Here is a 22,442-nt window from a genome sequence, read left to right on the forward strand (position 1 = left end):
ACATTTTTTCCAAACAAATTAAATAATGGCTTTGGAATTCTGGATACAAATGAAGTTTTACAACTGGCTGCTGGTGTTTCCAGTACTCTGCCTAGCTAATAAGAGACAGACTTTTCCAATGTAAGTTGTGTTTCAAAGCAGCAGTAACTTACTTCTGGCTATTCTGAGGAAGATCAGTAGATACTCTGCTGAAAATGCTGGTGGCTCAGCTGGAACTGTGCTGGTGGTAACCCTGCTAGGAAACATTAAAAGAAAAAGGCTGATGTAGCTTCAGGGACAGTGCAGTGGTTAAAACGTGATTTCATTGTACAAGATGGGTGGGTGGGGGAATTGTTCAGGGGTTTATTTTTTTCTTAATTGTTTTAGCCTAAGTTCTGCTTTATAGCTTGTTATTACTTTTAAGTGTTGGGACACGTTTCGTGTCATTCTAGGTGTGATGGAAACCACAATAAAGCCATAGCTGAAATGAATATAAGGGAGTACTTATTCACACAAAGCATAATTAGACTGTAGAACTCATTGCCACTGGATAAGTGGGTTTCCAGAGCCAGTGGTGTATCCAAGCACATGATGGGATATGCCTGTGAGTGCCCAACCTTGGCTTGCAGCACATGGGTGAATAAGAACTATGTGGTTTGCCCTGCAAGAAAGACTGCTGCCTTTTTTTTTTTTTTTTGAGAACACCAATTACTTTTTGGAAGGAGATGGCTTTTAAACTGTTTGTTTCCCGCAGTCTGGCAGTGGCTTTTAAAATGGATAAAAGGGAATAAAATGTAGGAAATATGAGGGAAAAGTCATGACTTTTTTTTTTTTTCTGTGCCTTTCAAGCACATGATCTGGAGAAAGCCAGGAATGGCTAATAAGATCCCATATGTGCGTGTTGTCCCACAGTCACATGGATGGCAATCTCTCTTACAGAGACAGAGTGCTTCCTCAGTCCCTCTGTGAGATAGAGGAGATTTTCTTTTAACAGATATAAGAGGTTCTCAAGCTTTTTGCATCAATGGACCACTGTTACTGTTCAAAAAAATTTTCCAGGCCATCATCCATCTTCATCATCAAGTATTTAAAGTACTATCATCCATTCCACTAAATGCAATTTTTAAATCACTGTTTTAATCTGAAGTTGCATTTCAAGGATGAAAAACCTATAATAAAGGGTATTTTACATCCAGGCAAAAACCTGGCTGTAAACGTGACTTGATCTTTGGAATGGACCTGTACTGTAAGATGTGCTAAAAAAACCTAAACCCATTTCTTATCCCAATAAGAAAACACTTGTTTTCCAAAAGAAAAGTGGGATAAGAACTCACACAACCATGTCCTGTCTTGACCAAGATCAACCCTGTGAAAAATTAGAATTATAGTACTCTTAAATTGAGAGAAACACTGTTAATGTTGAATATTGTTTTTGAATATCCATATGCTTTAACAACTACTAGGCTCTCCTACTAGGTCATTTGAAGGTCTTTCACTGATTTAGGTGGTTTTCAGAGCAAGTCCCGTACCCCACATAAAACACAGCCCCCAAAACCATCCCTGCAAGAAATCCTTGCCCTTGCAGTCCCGTAGAGAAGCGATGTTGCCCTTTGCGGTCCGGTTTCTGGCAATCCTGTAGGACAAATGGGCAGGGCTGAGTCACAGCAAAGTTGCTGTGGCTTCATCAGGGTCTTCTTTCCAGCAGTTCTTCTAGTCTGTTCATGTGGCTGTTGAATGAGGTAGGATCCAGTGTTGTCACAGCTGAATTGACAGCACTTGTGTGGTTCAGTGTCTGTTTCTTGACACCTTTTCACCCTCTCATTCATACCTGTCTCCTACCCTTTCTACCGCTGTTGCCTGAACTACACACTTAGTACCAGCAGAAAAAAGAAAGATACGGTGGTTTAAAGAGAGAAGACTGAAGAACACTCGTTGATCTGCCACTGGTGGTGTTGGCTCCTTAGAGGTGTCTGTTCTCTCTCATCCTCCCACTGCCTCATCTGTCAGTCTTATAAATTCAGCCCCTTGAGAGAGAGGAAGTGAGATTTTGACGGTGTACTGCTAGAGGCAGAAATTTTGGTTAAGAATCCGTACGCAGTACAACTGAGATGTAACCTCCCTGTTTTAATAGATCCCAAGGCATGTTTCAGGTATGTCCGGTATAACCAGTAACTAAATGGATGCAATTAGATGCAGGGGCTGAGCACTCACTAAAATGCCTCGGGAGTAAATAAGCTATAAATTGTCGCAGTCTGCTGCTTCCTGCCAGAAATTAATTTCAATGAGCTGGGATAAACTTTGTAGCTACATATCTGTCCTTATCAACAAAAATATTAATTTTATGTTTTTAGACCTGACTGGAGTTCCATACAGAACAATAATTTGGATTTTGACAATTTGTGTCTTTTCACCTGATTTGCCAAACACCAAGTTGTTTTACTGCTGAGTATAGCAGACCTACCTGCTTCTTCTCTTTATGCTTTCTTATAAGGTAGAAAGATGAAGAGTTTCTATTCAGCAGAACAGGAAGATGACACCAATTTAAAAATGGAGAGAGAAGGAAGAAATACTTCAACATCATGCATAATTAACACAGGGCGTCAGTACTGATTTTGTCCTTAAATTGAAAAAATGCTTAAAAAGTTTCAAAAGAAGATGCCACTGTTGCATAGATAGTGTTAAAATCCACACTTACGTTGTGTAGAGTAAAACACTTTGAAGGATACATCAGCTCATAATCTTTGGCACATGACCCAGCCTTTAACTCATGGCAGGTCGTTCCACAATATTTTGCTGTACTACCTGTTGCGTTTCCCTCTAAAGTAAGTAGATTCTGAATATTGAGTTCTATGTTTCTCTGAGAAATGTCTGCATTTTCAAATAAAGTTGGCTTCTGTTGTTTGTCATTGGAAACTTTCAAATGTTAGGCAGTGAAGTGTGAAATCTCCCTGTTTGTCTGTAGTGTTGGTCACTATTGTGCCTGAGGGTTTTCTTTCTTCCCTTTTTTTTTTTTCTTTTTATTTAAGTCCCATACTTCTCTGGCCTTTCTCTCTCCTTTTTCCTCTACTCTTCACTGTATACTTTATCTTCTTTTTCCTTTACACTCAGAAGAGAAGACCACTGCTAACTGCTGTGTAAGAAAGTGTTTCAACCGCTGGACGTTGACAGGAAATGTAATAGTAAGAATGCTCTGCAGAGCAAGAAAATCATAACTTCCTTCCTTTGGTTTTCCCTCCTCCAAAAAGACTGCCATCTAAAAGAGCCACCCACGTCTCTGAGGTTCTGAGGTCCCAAAATGCTTCAATAATTGCTGCGGTTAAAAGTTGAGTTTCATTTAAAGCATAATTTCTATAATCGCATTGACATGTTGAATATTTGCATTACTTTTTAATTGTTTTTGGTGACCGCTTATGTATCGGAGATTAACTTGTTTTCCAGAGTTTTCTTCTCTTTAATAAGCACGGACTGCTGCTTGTATCTTCAGCGCTTCTGTCATAAAACTGTTTAGTAACCAGCATTGGAGAATAGCGTAGGCATATCCATATTGAATCAAAAGTATTTTATATTATAATTTCAGTGGTTTAATGTAGTATATGTAATTTCTAATGTACTATAGAAAACTGAGTTGTTAAAGTGTGTAAATAAATTATTCAACAAAATTATTTCATCTGTCTAAAAAACACTTAGGGGAAAAAAGCCAGCAACACTTCCTCTCTGTATATTTAGTAGGCTCAGATTTTTACTATATGATTTTGTTGCTTTTATTACTCAAGTCTGAGAAAATACAGTGTCGTGTAGCTTGTGCGCTGTAAGGTCTTAATATGTCAATTAAAGGGAGAGCTAGCCTACAGTAGCAGCTTTATATTTGGATTGCTTGTCTTTTGATAGTTGAAGCTTATGCAGTCTCAACGATTATTACTGAATTTCTTCTTAGTTTTGAGCAAGGAGATTTTTCACAGAGGGCTAGGAGTTGCTTTATTTTTGAGGTCTTAATAATTAAGACTGATACTGCCAAAAGAAAGCTGGGGTTTTTTAGACTAAAATTGGGAGAGTAGGAGAGGAGTAAACAGAGATGTGCCAAGTCTTGAATCTGCAGAGCAGAGCTGTGGAAGATGTTGGAAGATAATCTTGTCACCTTTCTTCATATCCCCTACTGTAAACCTTACGTCTTTCTTCTTTTCCTAGACATTGTTTTCCTTCTGCTTTCTTTAGTACTGCTGAAATTTTCTCCCTGTAGTAATTTTCCCCTGAACATGTGGTATGATTATTGAAATTGAAAAATCCCCCCAAACTATAAACTGTTATGTTAAAAAGTAGAATCAAGCATGTCACACACAAAGTTCTTGGACCAGAACTGTAGATGAAACTTCACATTTGTGAGAGAAATAAACAAAATCTTCTTAGTAAGGTACAAAATAAGTTGTCACATCAGAGTCAGTGAAATACAGTTTTGAAAAATCAAAATTTGGAGTTGTTTGATTTTTACAGTATAGTTTGTAGTGTGAAGTGAATGAAATTTCCATAGGGTCAGAGTAGATGTACTGGGACTGTAGATACCAGTTTATCACTTTACTGGGTCTAAATACAATTACAGTGGCTTTTCTCTTTAATTTGCATGCTTTTATAAAAAATCATAGAGCAAACATGTATATGCCTGTATGCACATCTGGATGTATGCCATTTGACTTTGCAGTGAGAGGCTGAACAAGCCAGGAAGGTTAGAAGCAGAAGGTGACTTCTGTCTCCTGCTGAGCTGTGGAACTGAGAAGGAAGGTGTTTAGGTGAGGAAATGAAAGCAGCTTCTTCTGTACAGGGCAGCACAGTCACCATCTATGGCAAGAATTTTGGGGAGGGAGAAGTAAATGCTATTTTGCTAGTATCACTTGCAATCTTTCAGTTATTTTTCTATGGAGTAGTTTAAGACAGTTTGTTAAACAGGTCAAGATTAATTTCTGCACATGCTGCATGTATATTTTGCATTTTCTCAGCCATGTATTCAGCCTCTTTAAGAGTACGAAATCTGCAAAATTCTCTGACTGCTGTCTGGGTGCACAGCAGGCAGTTTGTGTTTATGGATACACAGAAAAGACGTGCCAAAGTTCAGCAGCCAAAATTTAAGCTGAAAGAGATGCCTTTTGAGCACATGGGATAATAAAAATAATTAAGGATACTAAAAATAATTATTTTGCATATTATGTATACATACATATGTCTCTGTGTGTGTGTATAAATGCATGCACACATATAGAAAAGTGTCATTATGTATAAGCGAAGCTTGAAGATGTGGGTTTACAGAAGAGAGGAGTACCTGTGTGTAGAGGACTGCCTGTCCTAAGTCTGTACTTCTGTGTCTGTACTAAGTCTGTACTATAATGCTCCCTTAGAGTTACTGGTGGCCTTGCTGTGTTGGTGATGAACAGTGGACATCTGCATATTTAGTATGGGACAAAACAATTTTTACCAAACATAGATTTTGATTTAGCATGGGAAGTAGGGGATAGAATCTGTCATTTGGAATCTTATAGATTATTTCTGCCCTCCTGCTATGGATTCAGTCTTTTTTTCTTTTTTTTTTTTGAAGAAAAGTTATACAGTATTACAAGAGTCATTGTCTCTGAAATAAAAAAAAAGTTATTCAAAATACTTTACATGTCTTTTTTATCCTTTACCCTGTTTCTTCTCACTTCTTACACTACTTTTCAGAAGTCTATCCTTTTGTGATCAAAATTATTTTAATTTTTTTTAAATAGTGACTAGTAATTATACTTACAGAGCAAAATTTTAAACTGTTTATTTTGTCTTCTGTTGCCAGAAAGGCTCTTTGTGCACGTGGGGGCTGAGCATGTCCCTTTGCTGTAGCACAGAGCCAGCTGTTCATCTCTCGTCTTGGCTCTATAGCTGAAGAAGGATACACATACTGGATAAAATACACCCAATGTTCAAGTCAGATTGAAGTGGGATTTGAGTGTTGCTTGGCCAATAAAGAGAACTAATTTTATTCTTTCTGTAAGGATAATGATTTTCTACAGAGGAGGACACAAAGTCTTGCCATTTCTCAGTTCAAGAAGGACAGGGAACTGCTGGAGAGAGTCCAGCGCAGAGCCACGAAGATGATTAAGGGAGTGGAGCATCTCCCTTATGAGGAAAGGCTGAGGGAGCTGGGTTTCTTTAGCTTGGAGAAGAGGAGACTGAGGGGTGACCTCATTAATGTTTATAAATATATAAAGGGTGAGTGTCACGAGGATGGAGCCAGGCTCTTCTCGGTGACAACCAATGATAGGACAAGGGGCAATGGGTATAAACTGGAACACAGGAGGTTCCACTTAGATATGAGAAGAAACTTCTTCTCAGTGAGGGTGATGGGGCACTGGAACAGGCTGCCCAGGGAGGTTGTGGAGTCTCCTTCTCTGGAGACATTCAAACCCGCCTGGACACCTTCCTGTGTAACCTCATCTGGGTGTTCCTGCTCCAGCAGGGGGATTGGACTAGATGATCTTTCGAGGTCCCTTCCAATCCCTAGCATTCTGTGATTCTGTGATTCTCCACTGTCACTGGCCCTGCCTCGTTCCCCCTTCTGCTAAGTCAAAGTCCGTATGTGTAAAGAGACAGTTCGCTTTCTTGGAGGTGTATAAATGGATGGGGCAGGAGGGAAGCTCCTCACCAGGCACACTGACTGATACGGTCCCTGGCACATCTGTGACAGCTCCAGAAGAGAACATCCCCTTTGGTAGAGAAGGATCCCAGCAGGATGTGATTTGGAACTTGCAAATCCTTCGGGTGGCAAATGTCCCAGCCATTGGCCTGGCTGGTGTCAAAGAGAAGCATAGGGACAAGATGTTGAACAGCCACTCTCTACTGCCTGTTTGTAAACACATACTGCCATTTACTAATAATTAAGTGCTCCTAGTTCCAGCAGTAGATGACCTTCTCCAAAAGGACACAAGTAATGGAAGGAAATGTACCGTATGTCTTAGACAGTCTGATATAGAGTAGCAAGCTGGCAGACAGCTAAAGAATAAGGGACAGCTTCATGTCCCTCATGCAAATATAAAAATACGGGTGAAGGATCGAAGTACAGTCTGTGTGGAGACGTGATTATACCTGCACTGCAACAACATAGCTTATTCACTGTAAGCTGATAGATACGTGATCTCTTTATGCACATAGACACACACACACAGAGTCTGTGGTACGTTCGTACCTGTGCTCTGCCCCTGCCCTCATGCTGCACGAGGAAGGCCACGTGTGTACCTGCCTGAGTTGTACTCAGTTGCTGTGCTCTCTTTTTGTAACTCTCCTTTTTAATGTCCCAGTCAGCAAAACCAGTTTGTTCCAATGGGCACTGGCCCTCCTGTGACTGTGGAGAAGGTATCGTTCTGTATGATACAGGACAGAAAAGAAGTGGTCGATTTGCTGTAAAGTCTCTTTAACACCCAAGAAGTGTTGCTTGGTGTGTTGTAATGTTCTCACTGTTAAAAACAAGACACAAAAGAAACAAAAAACCCCAGGCTCTGAGCTCAGCCTTATCCTTTTACAGACTCGGCGATGATGCCCTGTAAGTCAGGTTCATTTCTGTAGAAGAGCAGCACATTTGTGTTTCTGGTCGGTTCATTGGTGTGGAGAACACGACTCCAGATAGCAGTGTCATCTCTTTAATCTGCCAGTTTGTTACCTGAATTGTGAATCGCGAGCTTTATTCCACAAGATCCAGTCTGAGATTTACATGTAAGAAACTTCTTACAGTGCTGGTTCAAAGGCATCACTATTAACACTGAATCATAGATGGTATCTGGTGCTGTATGAAAAAACATGGGAAGAAGTTCACTGCTTATAGACACGCAAAGGCTAAGCGCTTAAGGACCTGGAGAAAGACTAGGGAAGTACAGAAATGAATAAGCTTAAGCAGAAGTGAGCTAAAAGCAGAACTTTAAAGGAGGATTTCTGTGACCCCTTGAAGAGAAGCAGCATATTGCAACATGTTTCAGCCCTGCACCAGAACATGCCTTTTCCTTCTTCTAAACAGTTGAGTTTAGAAACTAATATTACTTTTAGCAAGTTTTGGGCTTCATTTTTTTTGGAGCTGTTTCAGAAATAGCGGCTTTCTTAATTGGAGGAACAGACAACGCGTTCTCGGAGGCAGTGTGGGGTTAAAATCCAGATCTCTGTGCTTCAGCTAAACAAGACAGAGAACTAGGACAAGATAACTGAGAGCTTTAACTCAAGAATGCATGCCTCTTCAAGCTGGTTATCTGTAGCTATTTCCCCTCTCTGGGCTGTTTTCTTGGCCTCTCCCTCAGATGTCCCTGCCTCTCCTGCGAGGATGCCGTCCGCACCAGCTGACAGAGCAGCCACTCTCCAGCCTGACACGATAAAGCTGAAGAGCCTGCAGCATTTTGCCTTAATATGCTGGGCTCTTAATTCTATGTTTGTTAAAAGTGGGAAACTTGCAAAATAAATAAATAAAAACCGTAACTAAACGAGCAGCTGTGTAGGAAGGAGACCATCTTCTGCCCATGAACTTAAGATAACAAAACCTTGCCTGTTTCTCTATGCTGTGATAGTTGCTGACTTTCCTGAAAGCAGTTACAATCAGCTGTTAGAGAAAAGCAAGAAATTAAAATGTTAGAAGCAAAACTTTAAAAAATCTAATAGTTAAACTAATCAAAAGTTATTTTTAAAAGAAGTTGTACTGGTATCTGTGTCCTTCCCAAGCCAGCATTTACCCCAGTTGCCCTGAATTTTCTTATGTAGCAGGCTGGTTTTGGCAAAGGATTAAATATGATTTGCTTGTCACTTAATGTGATACATGCCTTCCGTCCCTCTCCACCCTGCAGCAGAGATGATGGAGATTTAACTAGACCAAATCAAAACCAGCTCCCAGAACACAAATATGATATAAAATTGTTTTCATAATCATGCAATGGTTTAGATTATATTTCTTAATGAATCTTTTAAATATAATGTGTAACACTGTAAAACATTTTAAACCTGATTTTATTGGTCTTTTTGAAGGTCATTAGGACTTTTTAGTCTGATAGACAGTTTGTGGCCTCCAGCAGTGCCTGTAAAAGTTCCTGGACAAAGTCAAGACTCTGAAATGGTAAGTCTTGTTACTATGGAAATGTATTTTTTCACTCACAACTACTATTTTTGTTAGCAGTGCAATTGTGTTTACTTTGGGAATCAGATTCTCTCCCTCTCTTCAGCTTCTGGGTTTTGTTTTACCAGTTCTGGCAACCTCCGAGGTGAACCTGAAGCCCTCTGGATCAGCAGCATCTTTCCAAAATGGTGCAATTAGCCCCTTATTAGTTCTCTAGAGCTAGAATGGTAGGATGTCCACACAAATTATTCCTCTCCTCTCCTTGCAGGAGGAAAGAGATTTTAGACAGCATAGAGCCAGCCGAGAAAACTATGTACAAGGATATTAACTCGTTCTTTGAAGCACTTTTCAGCCTTAGATTTGAAAGCACTTTTCTGGAGATGAACTTCTGTCCTAGACCAGCTGCTGGAATCAGGTCTATTACTCATTAGGATGATTTTAATTGATATTTGTCTCACGTGAAGACAGCCAAAGGATGAACACAAAAATAATCTAGTAAAAAATAATTAATGTTTCTGTGGTTGTAGGGGTTGGTGAGGTATTAAAATGGATTTAAAGTATGTTACTGTACATTTGCAAATATAAAATTGCATCTTTAATTTTTCTTTAATTGGCTTTTGTATTTGAAAAGGGGTTCTGTCATATCGAGTGTCATTTTGGTAATACAAGATCGTTTGAGAAGCTTCTGGGTAACCAAGTGCTCGTGCTGTCCTGCTGTTCTTGTATAGCTGTTCTTTGGGGAAGAAGTTTGTGGTATTAAAAATTTGTGTCAGAGCCTAGAGGACTCAATGAGGATGCAAATTCCAGAAAAGAAGCTGGAAATAAACAAGTTTCAAAACCAGGGGACATTAAAGGTGGATATAACTAGTTATTTCTAAAGTCTACTTCTCTCTGCAATGCAGAGAGCAATTTGCATTGTGCAGGGGTTTATGTTGAAGAATAAAAAGTTCAGACCTTGGCTATATATAAAACCAAGACTGAAACCAAGTGAAACAGCTGTTCTTGCCTTGACTCCCTCTTTTATCTAGAGGTTTCAGAAGTCTCAGAAGAATGGATTGTTTTATGCAATAAAATACTGTGGACAACAGAATGGGAATATCCACGGATGGAGCAAAGCTCTTGAATGTTGTTTAGCGTTGTTATGACTCTCATTTGTTCTTCGTTTTCTCTATTTTATTAGCAATCTAAAAATGGAGGAAACTTTCCATAATCTTGAAATTTGCACTTCCGTCATGGGTTTGAAATACTAATTCATTCCACAGAGGATCAAGACTTACATTTTACTGCTGCAGGTTTTTGGCTGGGTGGAGTTTTTTCAGTTGAGATACATTTTTCTTGATACAAACAGTATAGTTTCATGCAGTTTTATGGAAGCAGTTTTATTCATAGGTACATAAATCATATTGTCAGCATGCTGAGAGTATTGTTGGGAAGAGATCTGTGAAACTGATTTCTTTTGAGCCATATGTACATTTAGTTACCTTCTTTAGTACTGTCAGAAGCAAACAGAATTTGAGTTGATGCCTTTTGCGCTTTTTTCCCCTTTATGCAGATTATTTTTTTAATGAGTGAGCAGCCGTCTTTAATAGATTCATATTTCTTTATTAAATGAAATGCTTCATTAACAACAAACATCGCTAGAAGAATATTTTACCATATCTGCAATAAAAATTATTCGTTAGCATTGTCTTTTTTTTCCTGAGAAACCTTTCTAGTTTGGGACCTCTTTAAGTGGTGATTGTTAAAGTTGTTACATCACAATACTTTTCAAGGGAGGAAGAAAAATCTGGCATAACAAAAGGAGAGCAGTTCTTGTAGCTGTTGTGTTCCTGTTCTTCATTATCTCCTTCTGCTGTCCTGGATTTAATCTGGCAGCTTTAAGTTTGTCAGCTGTTTACTATCACAAAAACCCACCCACATGCCAAAGTCCCCAAATCTCAGAAAAGTTACTGATGGTAAAAAAAAGAAAAAAGAAAAGAAAAAAAAATTAAGAAAATTTAAAAAAAGTAAAATAATAATCAGTGCACTCCTACCACATAATAAAAAAATGCAAAACCAACAACAAGCACCTTGAAAGAGCCGCAGTGTTTGCCAAGCATGCCAGATCATGAGATGATGAGTATCAATGTCAGATTATGGAAAGAATGATACACACGATCTGATTTCACTTACAACTTAAGAATGTTGGTTTATTAACTCAACTTCTACTTCAGATAGTTGTTATTAACTGTATAATTTTGTTTTCCCATCCCTCTTAAAGTGTAAATTGTGTGGTTCATTTTGGCTATTATTATAAAACCTGACTGACCAAATTAAAGTGCCTTTTCTAAGGTCACATTTCTTTTTCTTACTTTTTAATAGGTGACAACTAATCTTCCTCCTCCCAGCTTCTGTTATATTCTTACTATTCAGTCTGGTGAAATACATGTGGAAGTGGATGAGGAAGAACAGATTTCTAATTTGTACCAACCGCCAGCTGTTCATGGTCTAAAGGAAATTCTTCAGGTAATCTGTTTTACAAGTCAGATAAATACTTTGTACCATTAGATTTCTGGTATCATGTTTGTCTCATTTGCTGTTTTTGTACTGTTTTCAGATCGATGGTTGTAATGAACGTTGTAGCTTTTGGGCGCAAGTGCTGTATCTAAGGCGGAAGGTAATCTTTTCACTTAGCAAAGAATTCAACATAAAATCAACATAATGTTTATGTGAAGAAGCCAGCATTTATTTTGTTTAGAGAAAAACACAAAGCCTCCCCGGATTATCTTCGAGAGTTGTATGAGCAGAATTATCACCAGGTCTAAAATGCTTGTGAATGGGTAAAATGAACTGCATCTCCAGTTTCAATACCATCCAGTCTAGAAAGTGAATTATTTCTGAATAAATTGCTGTCTAACGAGAGGTAATATTTCACCCTGGTGAGGGAGCTTGCAGGAAGTTTGTTGAGACTCAATTCATAGCTAAGTGCTATCCTTAGATACATAGCAAAAAGTTGCCAGTCGGTTGAGTGTCTGGGTATAGAATTTAACAAATGATGGTTATATAAAAATACAGTTTTGCTCTTTGCATGCAAGTCTGTGGACTATTTTTGTTGACTTCAATTGAAGTCCCTCAGGCAAATCTGACTTTTATGGTCCAGTTAGTAGAAAGGAGGAACTCTTAGGTAAATACATCTGCCATTCATACTTTGTTGGAAAGCGTATAAATATGTTTTATTTATTTGTTTCGGAATGATGCTAGAATTTTCTTTCAAAATGTTGCAAACTCCCTCAGTAGTTAAAGGAACTATTTGCTGCTGATTTATTTATTTTTTCCTGGCGACTGTGTGCTCAGTACAGCCAGCACTGAATTCTGGTGGAGAATAATTTGCAATTGTCCATCAGCTCCACAAGAAACAAAGTGTGAATCAAAGCATATGAACCAAAGACAAAGAAATTCTAGAACAGCCAGCAAAATAGCTGGAGATGCTTCCCACCAGTGTGAGACATAAATTTAATTTAGGTCTTGCCCTTTTGCTTCACGAGCCAATGAGTTATGATTTGATTTGCAGGGAGTACTTTTAACTCTCGAGATGAGGGGTATCGCTTGTGTTTTCTCCATACTGAGAATTTACCGGGGCATTTGCAAATGTGAAATCAGGGCTAGCTTGATGGGATCTTTAAGGTGCTAACACAAAGATGGACACATACACGCGCTAATTTCTATTTCCGAGAAACCTATTCTATTAAAAAATAAATCAGAATTACAGACTAGTGGTACCCTAGCCAAACACTTTTGTATTGAGGAGTGTCTACCTCTGAGATGCTGTGGGTCATCAGTATTCTTGTGTAGAAGCATTTAATCACTAAGTTAGAGAAAAGATGAACCATGCAGGAACAGATGTGATTTTGAAGAATAGAAGCTTGTCTAGCAGGAAGAAGGGTCTATGATTTCTTCTTGCTGCTAGGAGGTTTATTAGCTGTTTTGTAATGGCTATTCACTTACTGAACTGTAAGCACTAAATTTTCGTAAGTGAACAACTTGAGCACTCATAAATTTTTTGAAAGTAACATTGGAAGAGCAATAGAAGATATTCCTCTTCGGCATAACTTCTGGCTGACGCTTCTGGATAACTGCTCTAGGAACGTAAAGGTATTTACCTGCTGTTAGTGTTCTGCTTGACTAATCCTCCCAGAAGAAAGCCACAAATAGCAGTTTCTTTATGGCACTTGCCTTTGCCAAGGGGACGTATCCTTCATGTGCAAAATCATCAAGTCATATTAAGTGAGGAAGTGACTACAATGTGGTTTATTTTGCAAATTTATTATTATTAGGTAATCTACTACATGAGCTAATTCAAGTGTACTTTAAGAATAGTATTTATTTGGTGTAGCTACAGTATTCTGAGATACTGCATTTGTGTGAAGGAGGAATGGAAATATGCTTTTTTGATTACGCAGAATCTGTACTGTGGTACAGCAGGAATATGAGGAAATATATTCCATCTGTGGTTAAGGAGCTGTCCTTCCTTATAACTCAATCCTGCTGCTATTTGTCTGTTGTGTCCTCTCAGTTCAGAACAAATTGTCACACATAGCAAGATGATGATTTTATACCAACTTGTGATTTTTGCTGTGATTATTATTTATTTTTTGGATGATTCTTATGAAAACTGGCTTTTAATGTGTTAGTAATTCTTATGGAACAGCTGTAAAAATTCTTTCTTTGAAGTTGTCCTAATGCTATCTAAACACAGGAGGTGCTCAAATATATGTAGTTACTAGGCAAAGAAATAACGTCAATGCAATAGGCAGCATATCTTTTATTAAGGCATAACCATAATATCTGAGTTATGAATGTTCCCAGTCATTATTTGCAGTTACTGCAGTTGTTCTAAGAGCTGCTAGCATGAAAAAAACCCAACTGATTTCAGTGTGATTAATGGTTTTAAGGTTTTCATTCAATTGAAGGCAAAAAGTTGGGGTTCTCATTGCATTACCTCATGCTAGAGACATGCAACTTTGAGAATAAAATACTTATATGATATGTGTCTCTCCAGTAATTGTAGTATTTAATTTTCATTCAAATGTTCAAAGTATGAATTTTTAATCAGCAGACTAATTAAAAATAGTAACAAAAACCTTTTAAATTAAGAAAGTAATTTAATCTTAGTGAAATATTTTTAAATATTAGAATCTCAAAATGCACAGGTTACTTAGACTTATAAATGTGAAATATGCTTTGTGTATTAAACACATTTTTTCTAAAGCATGGGAAGATTCACACACACAAATACTATAAAAGGTGTGTTAAAAAAAAAAAATTAAAAAAGGAAGAAGAAGAAAAGCATGAATCTCCAAATTGTAACCCATCTGATTTTGTTAGAGATCCTGGAATAAGCACTGATGTAATGTCTGCCTAGTCTGTCTTGTCCATCATCCCAGTGTGAAAAATTTAAAAAACACGACTGATTTTGTGATAATTATTTTCGGATATGAAGGCCGAGATGAACCACATCAGTGGTTGTGATATACCTTAATTTAGTCACACCATAGTATTTTTATACCTGTCTTAGTCAGAAAACTTACATTGTCATTGCGAATTCCGATGTCTCTTGTGACTTATCTGCTTTCCTATGTCTCTGCGTCATTCAAATATTTAGAGATGTTTGTTCAACAGAAAGAAAAACTCCAGCTTTGTAACTTACAGTAGCAATTAGCCAAGGACTGGTACTCCTGGGAGACAGATAACAGCACATGGAAACTTTGCTTACACAGGAATAATACTAGTAGTAGCATTAGCCTTTTTTTTTAAGGCAAAAATTATGTAAGTCTTTTTTGATAAACACAGCCAATTAACTTTATATATATAAAATACACATATGATATAAATATATGTAGTATATATATCATAGATTTTTTAAAAATAAAATATATTTTCAAATCCCTAGTACAGTCCAAGTGAGTTAAGATAAAGCATGATAGCTGATAGAAGTAAAGCCAAGATTCCAATGAGTCAACCTCAGAAAGTTAATTTGAGGTAGAGATGTTTGTATCTGCAGTAAGGAATAATGAAAAATTCCGATAAAGCTTTGATTCATTATCCTGTATGAGCACTAAATGAAATAATTTCTGTTAGCTTTATTAGTTATTTAAATATGAGGATGTTATTTTAGTCTTTCCTTCTACTAAAAGTAAGGGCTGCATTCCAATTTTTTTATATATATACATATTCTTTTTTTAAATCATAGACTAAACACAGTGTTCCTACAAATCAAAGAGAGATTTGGTTGTTTGTGACTGACTCCACATTGCAAAATGTGGTTCATATCACTCCAAAAGTTGTCGCTGTGTCAGTCACTGCGTCGTGTGTTCTCAGCACGGAAATCACAGAAGCTCTCAGCGTTGCCTCGCGACTTGTCTTCTTCAAGGATGCACTGTGGGGGAATGGTAAGATTTACACCTGGTTTTGAAGCAGTTGGAATCCAACTGGAATAGCATCCTGATCTCTGATACTGCAAACGTGACCTACAGGGACAGAGACTTTCATTCTCAGTTGATGATGAGACATTGCAAGTTTGGGGAGAAATTTGAAAGGGGTTGTAGTTAGAAGTTTCCCATAAGTTTTCTTTTTTAAATTTTCACTTGATCTCCAAAGTAAAGGAGAAATTCTGTGATCCTGCTGTATGCCCATCAATGTTTCTGTCAGTCTTCCCTGATGGCTGTGTCAATCAAATTTGCTAGCAGACAGAAGACTCAAAGACTTGCAGTTGGACTAGGTGGTCATTGTAGGTCCCTTCCAATTGAAACAGTCTACTTTATTAAGAAACTTGGTTTCATTTGTTTTGATATTCTTGCAGAAACTTGTTTTATTGAATTTACTACCTCTAAAAGGAGTAAAAGAGTGAATCTAGAGACTTGCGTGTCCCTAGACACAGAACTTTTACAAACTCTCCTATACCATCTTAAGTGTGAGCTTTCATCACCATACAGATCATGTAAGGATGGTAGGTAACTTTACTTCCATTTTTAGTTGCTCCTTTTTGAGGTCCAGGTATGGTTCTCTATGGTGCCTGCATGTGTAGTTCACGTCTCCCACCTTCAGTCACTTCCAAAATATAAGTGGATTGGAAACACCAACCCATGTAAATGGCAGTGTGTCCTGAAGCAAAAATCTCTGCTTTGGAGAGTAAAGCATTGCGCACACCTACTCTTTGTAATCTTTGAAACAAAGACCACCTGAAGGGGTGCCCCAGCTTATTACCAGGGAAGATATGGTAGCATATTTGCGGGGAGCATGGTGCATTGCAGTGAGAGTGGAATCGGACTCTCTTCTGTCATGTTTGAATTTTTCAAACATCTTTTTTTCCCTGGGAGTCAGAAAGTGTAACGAGAGCATGATGCATGTGTCACTGAGAGCAAAATATTTTATCATTGAGAAAACCTGATGGAGTCTATCCATCTGTTTAGTAGGTGGCAGAGATGGTTGTCTTTATTGGCCATGACAATTAACATGGTCACCTTTTTCCTTGTTACTGTACTGAGTTGAAATGTCTTTTTTGGCAGGTAGGATTATTTGTGTTGAACGTACTGTTCTCTTATTACAAAAGCCTCTTTTGTGCTCGGCTGCCGGTGCTGACCTCAGTGAGCTGACTGGCCCTGTCAGACTCGATGAGCTGGATTCTACAACACAGGCCAACTCCATCTGTGCTGTAAGAGGTTTGTATGGCCTTTCCTGAAATGAATGCAGTTAATTATTTGTGCTCACTTTAATCTTTTCGGTGTTCGTATTGATTTCTTGCACAAATAGCATGGAGAGATAAAAAAGCACAGCGTTGCTGGAGGTCATTAGAACATTTAAGTTTTTTATACTTCTTTGTGGGCTCTGTTTGCCTTTTGCTGGCCAAGCTCTGCACCCACTCACTCATACCCCAGAATAAATGTTTGATGCACAATCTGGTTTATTATATTCCTTCCTTCACCATCTTCTTTCAGGACCCTTCTGTTCACACCAGCCTTGTTGATGTTGGCAACAGTAAGGTATACTCATATTTTTTAGGCAGATGGATGAGATATATTAGCCAGATCCTGAATGGTAGGGTTTAGTGTCTGATTTCCATGGAGCTTTGCTGCAGTGGGGCAATTTAATATTTCACCATAATCATCTAGCATAACTTGGCCAATATTTGCTCACCAGCCATTTTGGATCATTGCTTTGTCTAATATTTCAGTCCTACCACTAACCATGCAGAAACATTTCTTAAAAGTATTTTCTAATATTTCCTAATCATGCAGAAACCTTTCCTACTGTGTATTTTCTAATGCTTTGTCCAGTCAGCTTCTTAAACCTCCCAGTTTTACAGTGCCTATAGGGAAAAGTCCTTAAAAGCCCAATAACTCTTGTCTTTTAAAGACAATTTCCTTTCTTAATTTAACCCTTATGACTCCAGGAGCCCTTGTAAAAAATTCTTGATACTGTTTTACATCTACACCTTCAGGTTGTTCACTGGAGCATTTGAAATGAGCTTTAAAATAATGGCAAGTAATGGTTACAAATGAATCCTTCCGGCTATAACATGATGCACTGAAAAGACAGTTTGAAACCACCCAAAGCTGTTACTAAACATACCTTCTCTTGTGGCAGAGCCACAAGTTAGCAAAGCCTCTGTGATTAATAAATGAGCACCTTGCAGTGATAAATCTTGAACTCTAACACTGCATAATGTAAAACGAGCACAACTGGAGGCACTTCACTCAAAGCCTTGTTTGTTATGTACATCGCACATCGATATTGTGAGTTACTTAAAAGGTGTTTCTCTCACTGGGTGTGAAGTACTTTTCGGCTTCTTTTTTTTAACCTTTCCAATAGTTAATGCTAAGAATTATCACTTCTCCACTCTTAGTTTTATAACTAAGTATGAGAAGTGCCTGTCTTCTTTTGTCCCATTGAAAGTGTACCTAGTAGGATAAAGCAAACATTTCTCTGTCCTTTCTTTTTCCAGTAGAGCAAAGAAAATACACCTTCGTGATCTCTTGGGTAAACAAGTACTTACTTTACACACATGGAGGTGTCACGCATTCCTCGTTCTGTATTACAGATGGAAGAAGCACAAAAGGAGAAATTAATCCTACAACTTGTCTTGCTTCATCTGAAATGTGTCCAGGGTAGCTGTTAGCAGTGTGTTCCCACACATTTGTACTGATGTAGAATATAAAGTGTCTGCTGTATACCTATGCTAATGCTATACAGAGAGATAGCTCTCACTTTTATGTGTAATTAAAATTATTTAATAGCATTTAAGATATGTATCCAGTGTTTTGGAATTCAGTTAGTTATTGCCTACATCTTTGTACTGAAGAAGTGAAATTAATAGCATTATCCCTACTTTGTTGGTGGGAGCACGTGTTTGATGGAGTAAACCATGAAGGAAAATTTATCATCTCTAAAATACACTTACTGTCTCTGTCTCTTAACTCAGAGAGTTGTTAGTCTGGCTTTCAAGGGGAAGCAGTATTAATTACCTCATTTGTTCTTTTTCTTTGTGCCCTCCTTTCACTTCCTGTACTTTTGGTCACCTACGTGTGCTGTATGTGGGCCTCCTCTCACCTCACACTTAAAGAGGCTGCAAAGGCTTTACTCTACCCCTTCTTGAAGTAGTACTTCCTCCTGCTCCTTTGCAGTCATTGCTGCTCCTCCCAGCTCTCAGGGATTCAGCAGGCTCAACCTTCCCTAGGAAAACTTCTTTTTAACCAGTGGAATATGCAGGTGGTCACTTGAGTCCCCATCCTCAGATAGGGCAATTGGTCACAGGGTCAGAGCCTCCAGGAGTGCTGGGACTGGGGAGGGGCTCAGGCCATGCCGCCTGGCGGATTTTAGGTAGATCGGTCATTTTTTGGAAGGTGTAGAAATAGGATAAGTTAGATTGGAAAGAACCTCTGAAGTTCCTCCAGTCCAGATTCCAGCTCAAGGTGGACCCTGAGCAACCTGGTACAACTCTATAGCTGCCTCAAGCTTTGAGCAGGAGTTTGGACTGGAGGAACTTCAGAGGTTCCTTCCTCATTAAAAATGACCAAGTTACAGTCCAAGCAGATGCACTGAGTTTGTCAGAAATCCTTGTTTCAGGGAGGTCCCGTCATACCAGCTCTGGGATGGAGTGTGCTGCTCTTCAATAGATGAGTGAAAATCTGTGGTTGCTTTCTACTGGAAAGTTTATTCTTCTTTTAAAGATGAGTCTGTGGTTCCCACCTGTGATCTCAGGATTAATAGATTTATTTTCATATCACTATGCATAGCAAAGTAATTTCTTACCTCTTTTTGCTGTATAGTAGCAGTCAGGATGACTTAAATGTTGGCAGTTAATACTGCACAGAACTTTTTCCTTTTAACCATGCTTATGAGCAAATTCTAGTTAGTCCATACCACATATGTTATGTGGGAATATTACTTGATTAATGATATTTGCTTAGTATATGACTCACCACTAGTGATTGAATTTTGACACTGGATATTTTCATATTTAAGCCCTTACTCAGGGCCGGGGTTTTTTTTTCAGTTTCCCTCTTAACAGTGTGAACAAAATGAGGTCAGTCAGCTTACCTAGGTTTCTCTTTTTGATTGAACTTTTCCCCTTCCTTTTCATTAATTAGAGTAACTGGGAAAAAAAAAATCTACACATTCATTTTTTGAATGTTTCAAATGTGTTGCTTTTAATCCTCAGCCCTTCTTTGCATTCCTCACCAGAGACCTGTATTTCCAGGTGTTGTCCTGTTATCAGTTTCTCCTTAATGATATCCGCCATAACCCATGAAAATAGACTAGAGGTAAAAACTGATTTGGGCTATGTGTGTTTCCATTTAGAAGAAGGATCTCAGGAAAATATCCAAAAGGTTTGTGAATGTCAGGCAAAACCTTGACAAAGATGTTCAGCAGCTTAAACTCGAGAAATCACTTTGCATGCAGAATGCATACGACTGTCGCTAGATGTTTAAACCTGTTGCTGCTTTGAGTTGTTGAGTTGCTGCTTCAGTGATGTCTGGTGGTTTTCTCAATGGAACTCTATATTGTCATCAAAATATACCTCTCCACTAGATATAATCTCGTCGGTATGGTCCTGATTCCTTTCCTTCAAATGTACTTGAATTACTTGTGCACTGGCATCCTGCAGCTGCAATATGGCACACAACTGGGGGAAAGTTAAAAGGCTTAGAGATAAACAGATCTCTTGGAAAAGGGGCTTTTGTTTTGGTTTTAAGTGATTTTTTAATGAAGAAGGAAATATTCAGCAAACTAATTGGTAGCTTTTATTTTCCATGACCAAGAATCATAGGATCACAGAATCCTTTAGGTTGGAAAGGACCTTTAAGATCATTGAGTCCAATCGTTAAAATGGCATTGCCAAGTCTACTGCTAAACCATGTCCCTAAGAACCTCATCTATATGGTTTTTTTAAACCCTTCCAGGGATGGTGACTCCACCAGTTTCCTGGGCGGCCTGTTCCAATGCCTGACAACCCTGTCCGTGAAGAAATTTTTCCTAATATCGAATCTGGACCTTCCCTGGCACAACTTGAGGCCATTTCCTCTTGTCCTATCACTTGCTACTTGGGAGAAGAGACCAACCCCCTCCATGCTACAACCTCCTTTCAGGCGGTTGCAGACAGCGATCAGGTCTCCCCTCAGCCTTCTTTTCTCCAGGCTGAACAGCCCCAGCTCCCTCAGCTGCTCCTCATCAGACTTGTGCTCCAGACCCCTCACCAGCTTTGTTGCCCTTCTCTGAACTCTCTCCAGCTCCTCAATGTCTTTCCTGTAGTGAGGGGCCCAAAAGTGATCACAGGCTTCGAGGTGGGGCCTCACCAGTGCTGAGTACAGTGAGACAATCACTTCTATAGTCCTGCTGGCCACACTATTCCTGATACGAGCCAGGATGCTGTTGGCCTTTTTGGCCACCCGGACGCACTGCTGGCTCATGTTCAGCCGGCTGTCAATCAGCACCCCCAGACCCTTTTCCCCCAGGCAGCTTTCCAGCCACTCTTCCCCGAGCCTGTAGCGCTGCCTGGGGTTGTTGTGACCCAGGGGCAGGACCTGGCACTTGGCCTTGTTGAAACTCATACAATTGGCCTCAGCCCATTGATCCAGCTGGTCCAGATCCCTCTGTATGGCCTTCCTACCCTCCAGCAGATCAACACTCCCACCCAACTTGGTGTTGTCTATAAACGTACTGAGAGTGCACTCAATCCCCTTGTCCAGATCATTGATAAAGAGATTAAACAGAACTGGCCCCAGTACTGAGCCCTGGGGAACACCGCTTGTGACCGGCCGCCAGCTGGATTTGACTCTGCTCACCATTCACTCCATTCACAGAGAAACATGCCCATGCTGTGGCAGAAAGCATCCTACCTTGTAGTGGCAAGTACTGATGGAAACTCCTAGTTTATCACAAAAACTGAAGAATCACTGCTTGTAGCAGTGCAAGGAGTTACATACACAGAATTGCTTATTTTGTCAGTGAAATCCATATTGTTTCATCATATGCATAGAAATTGGGTCACAAAAGTTGTATCTGAGAAGTACCTTTCCTGATCTTCAGACTTGGTGTCCTTTGAATTCCCCAAGAAAATCATGGTTATGTGTAGCTCCCTCCTTCCTGTCAGTCCTGGCCTCAGGAGAACCAGGAATGCGAGGGATTAACAGATCTGGTCTTACAGACCAGTCAATGCAAATGCTTCCTAGTCTCCGAGGGTCTGTTTTCTTGAATGCAGTATGAAACTGTGAGATGCGTGCTCAATAGGAGCTGGAATTTTTAGTCTGTATTTCTGTTGTACCAGTGAAGGTTTCTTTCAGTGTAATTTGATTCTTACAGGTGATTCACTTTGTATGCTTCAAAATACTTAGGTGTATTTTCTCCATAAATAATGCTCATAATTTCAGCATATTGTTACCATAAAACATAATACACTCTTTACTGGCTTCTCATAAAAGTTCGAATATATTTTTTCTTGCCAAAACTATCAAGGCCTTTTGTATTAGTCCAAAGTATCTTTGGCATTGCCTTCTTAGTCTGTGAGCCAGATCCAATCTCTGTTAAATCAGTATAAATGAAGAATAACTCCTTTGTTAATGGAATTTAACCTGCATCGTTGTTTTTGAAAGGGATTGGGTCTTCTCATTCATTTGTGTTTCCTAAATATTGATATCAAGCTATCTGACCTGATGATTTTTATAGCTATTTATTGCCATGGAAACATCAGTGGACAGACCAGAAAGAAAACGAACAAACAAAAACAAATCAGAAAACCAATAAAACCCACACCAAAAGAAGTGAACCTGTTTGGAAAAGTTAATTATCAATTATCTACCTTCTGGTATTTTTAGAATGTAACACACTC

General features: G+C 38.9%; 1 protein-coding gene across 2 annotated transcripts in view; it reads left to right on the plus strand.

Annotated features, from left to right (window-relative positions):
- The window catches only part of SPIDR (scaffold protein involved in DNA repair), a 212,421-nt gene that overhangs the window by 183,993 nt on the left and 5,986 nt on the right, over positions 1-22,442 (plus strand). The window contains exons 12-16 of one of the 2 annotated variants that reach the window (XM_065628018.1): positions 8,992-9,079; positions 11,441-11,584; positions 11,676-11,735; positions 15,309-15,507; positions 16,624-16,776. In XM_065628018.1, the coding sequence (XP_065484090.1) occupies positions 8,992-9,079; positions 11,441-11,584; positions 11,676-11,735; positions 15,309-15,507; positions 16,624-16,776 (644 nt within the window). Of the gene's footprint in view, positions 1-8,991; positions 9,080-11,440; positions 11,585-11,675; positions 11,736-15,308; positions 15,508-16,623; positions 16,777-22,442 lie in introns of those variants that run through there. The other variant, XM_065628016.1, reaches the window with a different exon arrangement.

Source organism: Caloenas nicobarica, chromosome 2 (assembly GCF_036013445.1).
Source record: "Caloenas nicobarica isolate bCalNic1 chromosome 2, bCalNic1.hap1, whole genome shotgun sequence".
In the NCBI taxonomy this organism is placed as follows: Eukaryota; Metazoa; Chordata; class Aves; order Columbiformes; family Columbidae; genus Caloenas; species Caloenas nicobarica.